Raw genomic sequence first — 14,276 nt, 5'->3', positions numbered from 1 at the left:
AAACTATGTAAAACTTGGTCAGAAATGTAAAATTTTGAGTAAAGATGTTGCAAAAATGTCTTAATTCGGGAAAATATCATCACAGTCTTTTCACAGTGTTTAAATACTGGCATGTTTTCGTAGTCAAAGTATAATGTTTCTGCGCAAAAAATGCAGAAAAACCATATAGTGGTATATACGGAAGTATTCTGAGTAATTTGGGTCTTTAATCGTTTGCTTATCTTGCATCTGTATAAAAAATTTATCAGTTTCGTTGATTTTATTTGAAAGGTATATCTTGGTTCTGCAAAAAGCAATCAAGGGATGGATTCAACGAAGGAGGTTCCTCAGACTCCGGGCCGCGGCCATCGTTTTCCAGAAGCATTTCCGAGCTCGCGGTTTCCGAAGCAGATACTTGAAGCTCCGAAATGGATACCAGAGATTGCAGGTGAGCAGTCGGAGTTCCACATTCGAAAAATGGACGTTTCTTTTTCAAAAGATTCGCTTTCCTCAACTTGCGGCGACCTTACTTTGAAAAAGAAATTGAAGAGAAGCCACCGCTCTGTTTCTTCATATCCAGTTAACAAATGCGAGCTTTCAGACTTTGCTTGCATGAGAAAACAATTATTTTTTGTCTTCCTTCTCTAGTCAAAACTCCGATCTCGGCTACTCTGTGTCGAATACCAGACGAATCGGAAAAATATCATTTCCCTTCAAGCGAGAGCTCGAGGTTACTTATCGCGTACAAAAGGCCCACTCGGTCGCATCTATGGAATAGTGCGCCAGAAAAAAATTGACGAAGCAGAATTCAGAAGACTGAAGAAGAAAAACGCGCTAGAAGAGGCGGAAGAGTTGAAACGGAAACGTCTGGCTGATGCGGCCATTGAGAACAACGAGCGCCAACTAGAATACGAAGACGTAGAACCCGGAAATGATAATGTGAGTATTTTCTGCGCTTTCTTCAATTAAATTCAACAGAGTATCTATGCTTCTCAGGCTGCAGCTACCATAGATAAAAACTTTGCCTTCTTAGACTCAACGCAAATATCGTCCTTTGAGGATCCCATTTTATTAGAAAAACAGCAGTCAACTCACAAAGTAAGTGAAAATTGCTCAGCTTTGCAAACTTGGAGTTTTTGTAACTTTAAACTCGGGCCTATCAATAAACCGACGATTTCTTTCAAGTTTCTGTAGTCCTGAAAAAGACCGGTTTATTTCAAGAAACGGAACATTAAACAATTCAAATGTTGAACTCATGTGCTATTTTCGGGTTTGCAATATCCACTAAAATACTCTTGCACGATTTCAACCATTTCCGGAGTTATAACAGACATTTTTTTGGATCTTCTCGTTGAACTCATGCAGATTGTTTGGCCTGTAACAATACTTTCGGTTTTATGGTAACGCCACGAAAATTAATCTAGTGGAGTTAAATCTGTCGCCTTAGGAGGCCATTCAATAGGTTCTCTCCTTCCCATCCACCGACTGGGAAAGGTTTCATCCAAAAAAAATTACCAAAAGATACAAAAGTGATTGAAAATTGGCATCCTGTGGAGATGTTGCCTGGGGGCCAATAGGGGAGAAATTGAACGGTTTAAACCCAACCGATATAATTGGCAAATATTTTCCAGTCTGGATTTGCTATGGATCCGCCTGCAGACATTGTGGATATTTCCGAATACACTTTCCGCAAATACGCAGCCACTTATTTCGCTCATGGCACGGGGCCGCAACATTCGCGGAAGCCACCTAAAACTGCTTTACACGAACTGCCCACTCCTGATGACGTTCTGGCCGCCCAAGCTTTATGGGCGGCTGTTTCCAGGTTTATGGGCGACATGCCTGAGCCCAAAAGTATGTTGGATTTTTTTCGATTTTTTTAAATTCAGGAGTTGAACTTTGTTGTTTAAAGGCAAATTTGAGCTGCTCAACAACGTCGTTACGCTGACAAATTTGGACTAACTTTGGAACTGGCTAGATTTCTGTTTGAAGCGTTATTTAGTCAATTTAGACAAATTTTATCAAGTGTTATAGAAAGATGCGAATTTTTTAAAGCCGAGAGCGCAGTTGAATATCTATAAGCATCCTTTTTGTCACCATTTCTTAATTTTTTTTCGGAATTTTTATTAAACTTGCAGCATGTTTAGAGCCAACTATCTTCTAAACATGGATTTTTTTTTAAATTACTCATTATTCCAGTTTCGGAGTTGCGAATGTTTAAAGAAAAGCGCACAGTTGACTAAAAACGTTCGCTTTGACGTCGATATATCAAATTCGCAAAAAATCAGGATTTGAGCCAAATTTTTTGAAACCTTCAATGTGTTTAGAACCAAATGTCTTCTAAAGATGGTGCAACTTCCAAATTATTATTTTCGTTAGTTTCAAAGATACGAAATTTTGAAGAGAGTGTGCGGTTGGATAAACATTAATTTACATATTTTATTCTAATTAACTAAAAAATATATAAGCATTCAGGGCTAAAATTTTTCGGCGTCTGCAGAATCAAGTTTTATATAGAGTTAGAAAAAGTTTCAAATTCCTGATTGCTTTAGTTTGTAAGATGCGAATTTTTCAAAGCAGAGAGCGCAGTTGAATATAACCATCCATTTTGCCACTGAATCTTAAAACCTGGCAAAAGTAAGGAATTTTGGAGATTTCTATGAAACTTGCTGCATCTTTAGAGCCAACTGTGTTCTAAACATGGAAATTTTTTTAAATTACTCATTATTCCAGTTCGGATGTTGCGAATGTTTAAAGAAGAGCACACAGTTGACAGTAAAAACGTTCGTTTTAAGGCCGATATGTACCGATTTGCAAAAAATCAGGATTTTGGGTGATTTTAATGAAATTCCCTGCGTTTGAAGAATGAATCGTCGCTCAAAGATGCAAAAAATTTCAAATTTCCACTTACTTCAGTTCGGAAGGTGCGAATTTTTTAAAGGCGAGAGCGCAATGGCGTGAAACCTTAATTTTGAGACCGATTTTTCAAAGCTGGAAAAATTATAATCACTGCGCGCTACAATTATGAAACTCTCTGTTTCTTTAGTGTCAAGGCTTTTCTATCAAGTGCAGTTTTAAACCGACTGATTGCTTTACTTTGGAATTACGTACAATTACATTGCGAATTTTAAAAAAAGGGAGCGCAATTAGGTAAAAGCCTCCCAATTTGAGACCAATATTTCTAAAATTAGCAAAATTCAAGATTCAGCGCGACATTTATGAAACTCTCCTAGTCTTTAAGATCAGGTATCTTCTAAAAATAGTGAAAGTCTCAAATAGCTGCGTGCTTTAGTTTGAAAGATGCGATTTTTTAAGCATGTAGTGTAGTTGGGTAAAAACGTCCAGATTGAAATCGATATTTAGGAAGCGCGCAAAAATCAGGAGTTTGGGTGCTTAGTTTCTTGAGAAATCTTTGCCTCTGACTGACTCATTTTTGTCCGACTAGAAACATGCGAAACTACGAAATTTTGTACTTTTTTCTCATTTGCCGTCCTGTAGAAAATGTATCTGTTAATTGTGGTTAATTTTTACGAAAACATTGACTAATCAAAATCAAATGGGGCTCATTAGCGCTTCAAACAGAAACTAAATTGTGCGAAGCAATCAGAATTTATCCGGTTCCAAAGCTAGGGAAAATTTGGCTGCAAAACTCCATTTTGCTGAATTTTGCAGATCGAATTAACTCTCTATTTTCAGTTAGTAAAGAAAACGAAGGACCGATTATTCCAGTGATGGCTGAGCTGAATCAAACGATCAGCCGAGGATTCACCAATCGAAGAGAATATCAGCAAATAGTGAAAGAGGAACAGCGGCAAATGAACTCGATTAAGAAGTCCGATAGGCAGAAGCTGATCAACATGACGCTGAAGAGGAAAAATAAACTGTTGGAGGATGTTAAGAGGGGTCTAGTGGAGGACACTTTTGCGCTGCAAAGCTACAGCGATTGGGTGAATTGTAGGCGTACGAATAATTTGGAGAAATTGCACTTTGTTATCGGTCATGGTATTCTCAGGCCTGAGTTAAGGTAAAAGACAAATTTTAACATTTTGGGTCTAAAGACGACGACTAACATGAAATCAAAATGCGAATTTTCATAGTCAAAGTCCAATAACTAAAAAACTATTAAATTTTCTTTCATATTTACGTAGCAAAAACTAGTTGAACGTTATATAAACATTGAAAAGTGTACTAAAATATTGCGTAATACATTGGGAAAAAGTTGTTTTCTGCAATGCAACTTTTCACAAGCACTCTGTATAATTGTGAATATTTTCTAAATGTGCTCGTTTAGCACCTTTACCATATGACGAAGAGAATTTTGAATCAAAGAATGCCGGTTAAGCGTAAACTTACTTTAAAAATGTTTTAATTGAGTACTTTTATTTTCTGTCGCCCCTAAATTTGAAGAATAATTTTCGGCTGTGAGTACATAATGTCTCCTTAGCTACTAGTTTAGATTTTATAATTTTCTTAAAAACTTTGTAAAACTAGAAAATTGTCATTTCAGGGATGAGATTTTATGCATCATTTGCAAGCAACTCACAAACAACTACAGCCGATCTTCATATGCCCGCGGTTGGATTCTGCTTTCTCTGTGTGTAGGCTGTTTCCTACCGTCTGATCGCTTCTTGCCCTACTTGAGGGCGTTTATTCAGGCGGGTCCACCAGGGTATGCGCCCTTCACCGAGGGCCGGTTGAAGAGAACCATGAAGAACGGCAATCGCACCCAACCGCCCACCTATCTGGAACTCATAGCCAACAAGGTAAAAAGCTCGAAGAAGTAAAGTTGGGAATATCCAGACGAAAAGTGGGTTTTTTGTAGAATAAGAAGCCGGTGCCTCTTCATATCAGTCTGCTGGATGACTCGGTGTTGGATATTGAAATCGATTCTGCCACCACAGCCGAGGAAGTGATCACAGCCATTTCCAAAGTTCTCAATCTGAAGGATACGTTTGGGTTCTCACTGTTCATCAGCTTGTATGACAAAGTAAGTCTACAGGGAGGGATTGATCTAAAAATTAAATAAAAAAAATGGTGTGCGTCACGGGACGCTCGACAGAAGTCATAACTTAAAATCAAATAAATTAATTAAAAAATCAATTAATTTTGGTGATTGGAAGACGTTCTATCTGTTTAAAATAGTCGGTAAAACGAGGAAGAGCTACAGAGCCATGATACACTTGACACACTATATGCAAACATAATGTAAGCTATCGCGCGTATGTTCAAAAAAAAATTCTAACTGAACTAATCCAAGGCTAAAAAAATTAAACTATATTGAGAAGATTTAATCATAAAGGAATCAAAGGGTATATGAAGGAAAAAATCCATTTTGAAGCGTGGTAAACACAATTAATCATAGAAATAATATAGAGAATTGAAAATAAGCCCTAATAAATTTGTTTTACATATTTTGCAACTATAAGCTGAAGAGAGATTCGTATCGTCTTAACATCAAGAATGCGTTGCGTGATAGAAAATAAGAAGACGGAACCCATGTTTTCTGAAATAACCGAGGTAAACTCAAATATTTTTTCAATTAAATTCAAAATATATTTATTATATATTATTACAAAACAGTAATGATGTTTATCATCTTATGTTAAATATGAAAGATTACAAAATATATATCTAAATATTGATAATTTGTTGTTACAAAATAAAATAACAAATATTAGAACATATTATTGCATTAAAAGTTATTAATAATAGTTGTGACACTTYATTTGCACTTAATCTTGAGCGTTTTTCATAAATTGACCCTGCTTTCTTTAGGGAATATCCGCTCAACATCTGGTTTAACAATTGTATCCGATGAAAATCACTAAACAAGCAGGTAGTAATATTTTACCAGTTCGGAGCTTTGAATCGTGCAATACAATGCAAATTGTATTGCACCGAGAAAAATCGGTTCACCTTCCCATAAAAAGTTATCACTTCAAAAAATGATTTACAGGTGATGTCTTTGGGCAGTGAGAGCGATCATGTGCTCGACGCAATCTCGCAATGTGAACAATACTCCAAAGAGTTGGGACACGATGAGAAGAACAGTCCTTGGAGGATGTTCCTTCGCAAGGAAATGTTCGCCCCCTGGCACGATCCAGCTGAAGATCCAGTGGCGACAGATTTGATTTATCAGCAGGTATTTGATATTTTTCAAATTGTAATAGTTGGTAGCAAAAGAGGAAATCTTTTGCGAGGAACCTGACCTGAAGAATGAAACTCTGAAAAGTTTTGAAATCGTTGGAGTAAATTGAAAGGAAGATGTGCAAAAAAAATTGAAGATAGTAGTTGAAGTTCTTGATAGTTTAATTGATAGTTCTTGATTACTTTTTGATAAATAATTCGTTCTTATTGCGAAATAGGAGCACTATTTATCAATCTGTAATAAAAGACGTGAGGAAATTCTGTCTTTTTTAAAGACAAAAATTTTTGAGGCGAAATACCCAAAAAGAAGTTTGTAAAAAATTGAAGACTTGCATTTTTTTAATTTGCAGATATTCAAAGGTTTGAAGACTGGCGAGTACCGATCGCCTCATGACGGAGACGTGGCCACTTTGATAGCAACGCGCTTCTACATTGAAGAAGGCGCCCCATTGAACCCCAAGGTATTGATTCGTTCAATTTTAATAACTTTTCTGGTAAATTTAGTACTTCTGGTAAATAATTTCAGGTTTTGCAAAGCAGAATCGGCGAATTTCTGCCACTGGCTATTGTAAAGCACGCGCACGGAAATCTGGATGACTGGCTGTCGAAAATAACCGACGCCTTCCAGATGCTGCTTTGCGTTAAAAAGAAAATGTTGCCCGCCAAAGCCAAAGAGTTTATAGTCATTTATGGGTAAGGAATGCTCTGAATTATGTCGTACATTTTGCTATAGAGGGTGATGCAACATTGGCGGCACTCTTTAACTGTTAAAACCTTCCACAATTTTCCTCGCTTTCTTCAAATGAATGCCCCCCAGCACAGATATACTGATATGATTTTCAAAAATCCAGCAAATCTACATGGCCGATATTGTTCTCCAAGTTCTACGAAGCTCTTCAGATCTCCGGCCCGGAATTGCCGAAGAAAAACGTTATAATTGCAATCAATTGGACCGGCATTTACATGATCGATGACCAGGAGCAGATTCTGGCAGAATTCACTTTTGCCGATATATTCTTTATTACTTTTGAGCAGTCCAATAATATGCATAAAGTCCTGTTTACCACCGTAAGTGATTCACGCTTTGCAAAGACAGAAACATGTTACATCTGGCGACTTTTAGGTGGCCAAAGAAGAGTACGTGTTTCACACCCCAGACGCGAAAGACTTGTGCTCTCTAATACAGTTCATTATAGATGGATTGAGGAAGCGATCAGTTTACTGCGTGGCAACTCAAGATTACAAGGTATGTAAAAAAATAAATCATAGTAAATGAGGGTGATACTTTTACAGTTAAAGACCTTTTTGAGAGAAAGAAAAAAAAAGACCTATCAATTCCAGCCTGAAGTCGGGGAGTCATTCCTCTCGTTCAAGAAAGGCGATTTGATAACCCTGAAGAACAATTCCACTGGTAAAACGCTTTTAACGGCCACTTGGGGCTATGGCGAGTGTAACGGGAAATCTGGCGATTTCCACACTGAAATGGTCTACATATTGCCCACGTTAGCGCCGCCTCCTCAAGACATTCTGGTCTCATTCAAAAAAGACATTGTTGTTAGCGGTAAGTCAGCGACCGCCGAATCTGACCACACCAACTGCAATCCATTTTAGAAACCTCCCAAGTGGCTCCCACCATGTCCACCATACAACGCATGAAGTTGTACACGTTGTCCCATTACGGGGAGGAGCACTTCAGGAGCGCCCGCAGAATCACCCCCGTTGGAAGGCCTTCAGTGTTCACAGCCGCGCGAAGAAACTCGAAAGAAGAACTGTGGAAATACACCAACGAACCGATCTATCAACCCATGCTTCAGAAGGTGTCTGACCATGAAGAGGCCAGCAAAGAAGCATGCAACATCTTCACATGTGAGTCATGGTATTCCACTTGGCAAAAATAGTGACTGTGGAAATGAGCGACGCTTCGAGTCTTTCTTTATTCAGCTCTGCCTCCATAGACCTGAATAAAGTTCATATATTTTTTCTCATAACAATCAATTTCCAGCCATTTTGAGGTACATGGGAGACCTACCAGCACCGAAAGCCAAATACTCCAATGAATACACCGATCAAATCTTCGCCTCCCCGTTGAAGATCGAAATGCTGAAAGACGAACTTTACTGCCAGATTATGAGGCAGCTGACTTTCAATAGGTGAGAACACGAGGCGCATAATACAAGCTCCGCTAGCTTTTTTTAATTTCAGAATGTCACTGAGTGAGGAAAAGGGTTGGGAATTAATGTACCTCCTCACTGGGCTGTTTGTGCCGAGCATCAGTTTACTGGAAGAGACCAGGAAATTCCTCAAGTCCCGAGTTCATCCCTTCATCGAGCCTTGTTTGCAAAGGTTACAGGTAAATGCAGCGCTCATTCCCTATCGGACTCTCACACCGGAGTGTTGTTTAGAAAACTCAAAAAGTGGGGCCGAGGAAGTTCCCACCTTACTCCATAGAGGTGGAAGCAATCCAGGCCAGAAGCATGGAAATCTATCACAAAATCTATTTCCCAGACGATTCGGATGAGGCTTTCGAAGTGGATGCGATGACACGCGCTTCCGAACTCTGCAAGAACATTTCAGTGAGGTTGGATTTGGAGGCGGCTGATGGCTTCAGCTTGTTCGTGGCGATTTCCGACAAAGTTTTCTCCATACCTGAGGATTATTTCTTCTACGACTTTTTGAGCGAGCTGATGAACTGGATGAGGTCCAGCAAACCAAGCTGGGGAAGTTAGTGTGTGAACAATTTTTTTTTAAGTTGTTAAATATGTGCTTTTCAGGTGCAGCGCCAGTACAGGCACAGTACCAAGTCTTCTTCATGAAAAAACTGTGGGTGAACACAGTTCCGGGGAAATGTCCGAACGCCGACCAGATTTTCCACTATCACCAAGAGGTGCCGAAATACCTCAAAGGGTACCACAAATGCTCCAAACAGGACGCCGTCAAGCTCGCCAGTTTCATTCTGAGGGCTCGATTCGACAGCAATGATAATCAAGTCCAATCAGTAAGAATATGCCTTTTTAATGGCGATTTTAAACTGATGGTTTCATACTAACCAGGTGATACAAAACAACTACAAAGAGTTCATTCCGCAAGATCTCCAAAAGGCGGCCAGTTCTTCGGAATGGAAAAAAGCCATTACCTCCGAGTACTTAAAACTGGGAAACATCAGCATCGAGCAAGCGAAAGAAGGGTTCCTAAAGGCGATCTACAATTGGCCCACTTTCGGTTCCACCTTCTTCGAGGTGAAGCAGACTACCGAACCGTCGTATCCTGAAATAGTAATCATTGCAATCAATAAAAGGGGAGTGAACATCATTCACCCGCAAACCAAAGTGAGTCCGCTCAAATTGACTTGTAGCACATCTAGAACGAACAATTTCAGGATATATTGGCGATTCACGATTATGCGGAATTGGCAAATTGGGGCTCAGGAAACACCTACTTCCAGCTTACCATAGGAAACATCATGAGGAAGACTAAGGTGTTATGTGAAACATCGCAAGGCTACAAAATGGACGACTTGATCACCTCGTACATTCGATTCTTCAAAGGAAGTGGCAAGAAGGAAAAGGAGCAGGTGTCGTTATTTTGAGCCGTGGAAGCAAAGGTATGAGTAGTAGTTGAAATACTGTTAAAAATGTCTGATTTCAAATATCTGTTTTATTCCTTAAGACTTGACTTATTAAACATCCTTCATTGTAAAATTAAGGCATTTGCTTACTCCTTTCTAAAAAACTGTATTCGCAAAAATTTAATATTAACAGTATTTATATATACTTATTAGTAAAATTTTAACCAACAATGGCTTCATCTATGGTGTTATATTAAATTATTGTACACTATGTATACCATTATTATCAATACGTTGAAAATACATGGCCACACAAAATGAATAACTCGTCTGGTGCAAACACTTTAATTTTCTACATAGTAAACGAGCTTCTCATTTTGCAGTCACGCGTCGTATAAATCGACATAAATAAATAAAGCACTAGTAGATAGATTCATCAGAAGAATTGTTTCTGCGTAAAACCAAAAATACAAGCAGTCTTTGGTATATTCCTTACATTAAGTACAATTTATACACTGAATTATAGGTTGTATAGTTTCATTAACTGATCTATTTAGATTCAAAATAATCGCAAACCTCGCACATTTTTCAGATGATTCACAACATTTTCTTTCAGTTACCGCATAACTTTTGTATCATCTTTGACGTATCAAGTGAAAATATTGCCGATACTAAATACATTTTGTGATTCCTTCAGAATGTAACAAGCTTCTCAATGGTTGATTTGACTTCTTCACTTAGTGTGTGAATTCTTCAGCTGTTAGTTTTGGTGTTGCAAATGTGTGCAAATGCAAATTGACTTAAATGTGTTCGGCCAGTTATTTCAAGTGTGACAATTTGAATCAACAGTTGATGAAAACAAACTCCACCAAAAATTTTTCTCAGTTTGTCTGGAAAGAAACCTTTTCTGTGACTGTTTTGAAAAACCGCATAATCAAATTGAAACAACTAAGAATTTATCGGGGAAACCCGAAATGTTCACTCATGTACGCGCGCCTTCAGAAACAATTCCGCACCACAACTAACGATAAAGAGGCATTTTACTGTACAAAACCCGCATTTATTCAATCATCACCATGTTTCTTTACTCTATTAATGTTAGAAACTATACTGTACACTTAGGGGCTGTCACTCTCCTCCCCCCGTAACCGCCACTTCGCGAAATATGGCCTTCTCAGGGGTTAAAGTGTTTTGTAGGTTCTTTTCCAAAGCGGGGCTACTTTCCGGAGAGGTTTCTTCCTCCTCGGTTTTCTCCGCGACCTTGCCTTCTTCGCCCTCTTCCTCTTCGAGAATGGTATGAGACACTTCCTCATTTGAGGATGCTCGACTGGAATTGGCCAGTTTTTCTTGAATCTTGCTTATATCCTGAAAATTCACTTAGTTAGGCTTGGACCCGCGTAAAGCTGGAAAATATATACCTGAGCGCGTACGGAGGATCCACCATCGGGCGACCCGCCGTCTTCTCCGCATGGTCTCAACACCAGGTACAAAAGTAGATCTGATAATGAAATTATCCCTATGACTTTGCCTTCATCATCCACTACTACTAATCTATGAACCTGAAATAACACATATTTTTCTTGTTGCACGTCAAGTTTGGCAGAGAAAAACTTACCTCTGCTCGCACAATTTTCTCCATCACATTAAACAAGGTTTCATCTAATTTACAGTTATGTACACCCTCAAACCACTCATTCCTGTGCTCGTTGGCCTTTTTCAAGGAAACGTCCAGATCGTTGTAGGTTTTCTCTGCTGCTAAATTCTGCAATCGAACCGGCCACTTTAGCAACAAACTCATCTTAAAGCCTTAAACTTACAATGACATCAAATTTGGCATAAATGTCCACTAATCGCCCTTCGCGATCCACTATCGGCAGGGCAGAAACCCGTCGTTCCACAAAGGACCTCAACGCTAAAATAATCGACGTGTCTTCACTGGCCGTCTCGATGTTCTCGTAACTCCCAATCCTCAATTCCCGAAGCGTCTTGTTCATGTAACTGGGTTTAGGCAATTCGTTTATCTGGAATTAAGCCGCTCGTTAAGTTCCGCTCGGATCGGTTACACTAAGCAGCCAACTTACATACAAAAACAAGAACCTGAGTATTCTCTTGTGAGTAAGGATATAGAGAACATTGCCTGTATCCGGATCGATCACCGGCAGCCTGTGGATTCGATTGTGAATCAGCACCTGAAAAGGAAAATAACCAGGATTATTTGAATTAACCTTAATTATTTAGTCAATCTTACCTTAATAGCATCATATAACGACGCGTCAGGGCCAATATTAATAAGAGGTCGGGCGTCTTTGAGTACCCGCCTCCAGGTGTCTAGCTTGTGTTCCTCCAGCTCATCCATGGCCACGCTGGGGGATTTGTAATACATCCTCAGGATTTTTATGAAGTCCGTGATTGTGAGCATTCCCACAAACTCTTGTTTCTGACTGTCCCACAACGGGGCTGCCCTCACACCTTTTAAAAAATTATCTTAGTTTTGCTTTAAAATTCAACATTATAGATTCAGTGCGGTGCGATTTGTTATTGTTGACTCTTGTTTTCAACTCAAGCCATTTACTTCGCGATGATTTGTCACAAGCATTATTTATTATTATATTTCGTACGCTCAATGGAAAAAACACAATAACATATTTTATTTAATTAAAATTCATGCCAAGGCCGGTGATGTTTATATCGTCGATTTTTTGCAGCTTAGAAACGAGTTCTCACATTTTACTGCCAATTTATTGACACATGGTAAACACAATTATTCAATCTGCAGGCGTGCTCCTCTGCCAAAAATAACTTTCGGGTTTAAATTAACACTGATGCGGCTCAGATGTTACAACCGAGAAAAATACAAACAAACTCAAATACACAGTTGACAAAAAAGCCAAAGCGCTGATGAATTGACATGAAATAAACAGAAAACACCATTGAATCCTCGGGCGTTAACAAGTGAATGTTGCCGAAAATAGATTTAAACCAGCTAATTTGTTGCGGCTTTGAGTGGAGTAGTTTTCCATTCGCAAACAACCCAACCGAGCAAAAAATTTACTCCCACGTGTATCTCCTATGAGCGCGATGTAATCTTGGAAGGTGGAAGAACATAATCTTTAAGTGGCTTTGAATTTACAGTCGATTTTTTTAAATTTTAAATAAAAATACAGTTCACATTAGACTACTTACCATTGTACACTAAAGCAAAGAAGGCCTTCTTAACGAGAAGTTGAGTATCAAAGACCACCAGTTTTGCTGATGTAGGAATGAGATCGTAGCACTTATGAAACTTGAAGAACTTGACGAAGATTTGAGATTCATCTTCTTCTGCAATGAAAAAAAAAACGCATAATCAGACAGCTTGAGGCATGGAGTGAAATAAACGCATCAGTCTAAATTTGGACCCAAAAATCCTCTGCCTCTTTGGGTCTAACCTTTCTCTAAAACCTCAGCCAGCCAGTCCTTGTAGGTCTGCGAAATGTGCTCAAACTCTTTGATTTGATCAATGCGATAAACCTCCTCTTCTTCGGCTATAGGGGGCAGTACTAGGCGGAAATGGTTTGAGTAGAGGTGCAGCCGCAACATGAGCAAACAGGCAGACAACCAACATTTCGCGGATTACTCACGCATACACTATCGAAAGCCTTTGACATATCGCTGTTTATGTTTCGATTTTTTTCTATCCGCTTTCGGTCACAATTCGAACATTTTGCTTAATAACACAGACAGGCGTTTGTTGAAGGAAAAAACACTTAAAAATGAGGAAAAACGGTGCAAAGTTATTGTTTACCACCCTAATGATTTCCAATTCTTGTTTCAGAATCATTGATGTCTAACACTTGCAATACTTTTATTTAGGCTTTACATTAACGATAATGATAACTCGAAAATACGTTTTGCTTGAAAACGCCTATTAATGTTGTTATTGCAATTATTAGCCGTTCAAACAATGAAGGCCCGGCTTCAAAACAAACAAGCCCTCTGATAGGTTATCAAAACGGAGTTTACTCGGGTTAACATCGGATTCGACCGGAAAATAAGCAAAATTTGATCATGTTTGTGCTTCTTTGATTGATTGGCACTCGGATTTCAACGGCCACAAATAAAACTAAAGGTTGCGCTCAACATCACCACACGTAAGAACTGAAAATTACTATTTTGGAACCATCGCTAGCAGTTCACTAAAATGCAAAAAAGTTTATTAATAAGTCTTATCTCTCCTGGCCCGGGCATTAAAAGGATTTAGATCGAAGTGGCTGTTTAATCCTACTTGATAACGTAACGATGTTTTGATAATCAGCTTCCATTATCCGAGTCTGAAAAATAGTCTAGTAAATCGTGTTCTAACTGAAAAAACTGCGCAAGAAGTAAACTTGGGCGACTGTTTCCCCGCAAATGAACTCTGCATGTAAATCGCTGCAACGCAAGAGCGTATAAAAATGCATACAAAACGCAGTATGAATACAGGGCTATGGGGGTAAACAATAACAATTCCATCTCTAAAAATAGACCAACAATACGAAAAACACTTTCAAGTTGGCACACACATTCAAGCCGCTGGGAAAAAAACTGTAAAAACACTACCAGGTGC

General features: G+C 38.8%; 2 protein-coding genes across 10 annotated transcripts in view; one reads left to right on the top strand and one right to left on the bottom strand.

Moving 5' to 3' along the window:
• The window catches only part of LOC109539823 (myosin-VIIa), a 30,492-nt gene that overhangs the window by 9,170 nt on the left and 7,046 nt on the right, over window positions 1-14,276 (top strand). Inside the window, exons 11-30 of one of the 4 annotated variants that reach the window (XM_048664868.1) lie at window positions 271-427; window positions 628-918; window positions 976-1,077; window positions 1,611-1,833; window positions 3,676-4,003; window positions 4,487-4,742; window positions 4,802-4,966; window positions 5,936-6,121; window positions 6,477-6,587; window positions 6,653-6,819; window positions 6,978-7,194; window positions 7,250-7,372; window positions 7,453-7,687; window positions 7,738-7,992; window positions 8,129-8,276; window positions 8,329-8,476; window positions 8,529-8,847; window positions 8,898-9,121; window positions 9,177-9,452; window positions 9,503-9,727. In XM_048664868.1, the coding sequence (XP_048520825.1) occupies window positions 271-427; window positions 628-918; window positions 976-1,077; window positions 1,611-1,833; window positions 3,676-4,003; window positions 4,487-4,742; window positions 4,802-4,966; window positions 5,936-6,121; window positions 6,477-6,587; window positions 6,653-6,819; window positions 6,978-7,194; window positions 7,250-7,372; window positions 7,453-7,687; window positions 7,738-7,992; window positions 8,129-8,276; window positions 8,329-8,476; window positions 8,529-8,847; window positions 8,898-9,121; window positions 9,177-9,452; window positions 9,503-9,712 (4,141 nt within the window). In that variant the 3' untranslated portion in view covers window positions 9,713-9,727. Of the gene's footprint in view, window positions 1-270; window positions 428-627; window positions 919-975; window positions 1,078-1,610; window positions 1,834-3,675; window positions 4,004-4,486; window positions 4,743-4,801; window positions 4,967-5,935; window positions 6,122-6,476; window positions 6,588-6,652; window positions 6,820-6,977; window positions 7,195-7,249; window positions 7,373-7,452; window positions 7,688-7,737; window positions 7,993-8,128; window positions 8,277-8,328; window positions 8,477-8,528; window positions 8,848-8,897; window positions 9,122-9,176; window positions 9,453-9,502; window positions 9,825-14,276 lie in introns of those variants that run through there. The other 3 variants (XM_048664867.1, XM_048664869.1, XM_048664870.1) reach the window with 3 other exon arrangements.
• Window positions 9,761-14,276, bottom strand: part of LOC109539842 (5'-AMP-activated protein kinase subunit gamma-2) — a 45,019-nt gene continuing 40,503 nt past the window's right edge. For all 6 annotated transcript variants that reach the window (XM_019907880.2, XM_019907879.2, XM_019907878.2 and 3 more), the window contains 7 exons: window positions 12,875-13,012; window positions 11,940-12,160; window positions 11,773-11,880; window positions 11,509-11,712; window positions 11,307-11,453; window positions 11,110-11,250; window positions 9,761-11,056 (listed from right to left, as the gene is read on the bottom strand). In XM_019907880.2, coding sequence (XP_019763439.1) covers window positions 10,820-11,056; window positions 11,110-11,250; window positions 11,307-11,453; window positions 11,509-11,712; window positions 11,773-11,880; window positions 11,940-12,160; window positions 12,875-13,012 — 1,196 coding nt within the window. In that variant the 3' untranslated portion in view covers window positions 9,761-10,819. The remainder of the gene's footprint in view (window positions 11,057-11,109; window positions 11,251-11,306; window positions 11,454-11,508; window positions 11,713-11,772; window positions 11,881-11,939; window positions 12,161-12,874; window positions 13,013-14,276) is intronic.

The sequence above is a fragment of the Dendroctonus ponderosae genome, unplaced genomic scaffold (genome assembly GCF_020466585.1).
Source record: "Dendroctonus ponderosae isolate FM_Combo_2020 unplaced genomic scaffold, Dpon_F_20191213v2 Dpon_F_20191213_3, whole genome shotgun sequence".
NCBI classification, from domain to species: domain Eukaryota; kingdom Metazoa; phylum Arthropoda; class Insecta; order Coleoptera; family Curculionidae; genus Dendroctonus; species Dendroctonus ponderosae.
The sequence above is the reverse complement of the archived record's forward strand: the minus strand, read 5'-3'. Positions and strand labels throughout refer to the sequence as shown.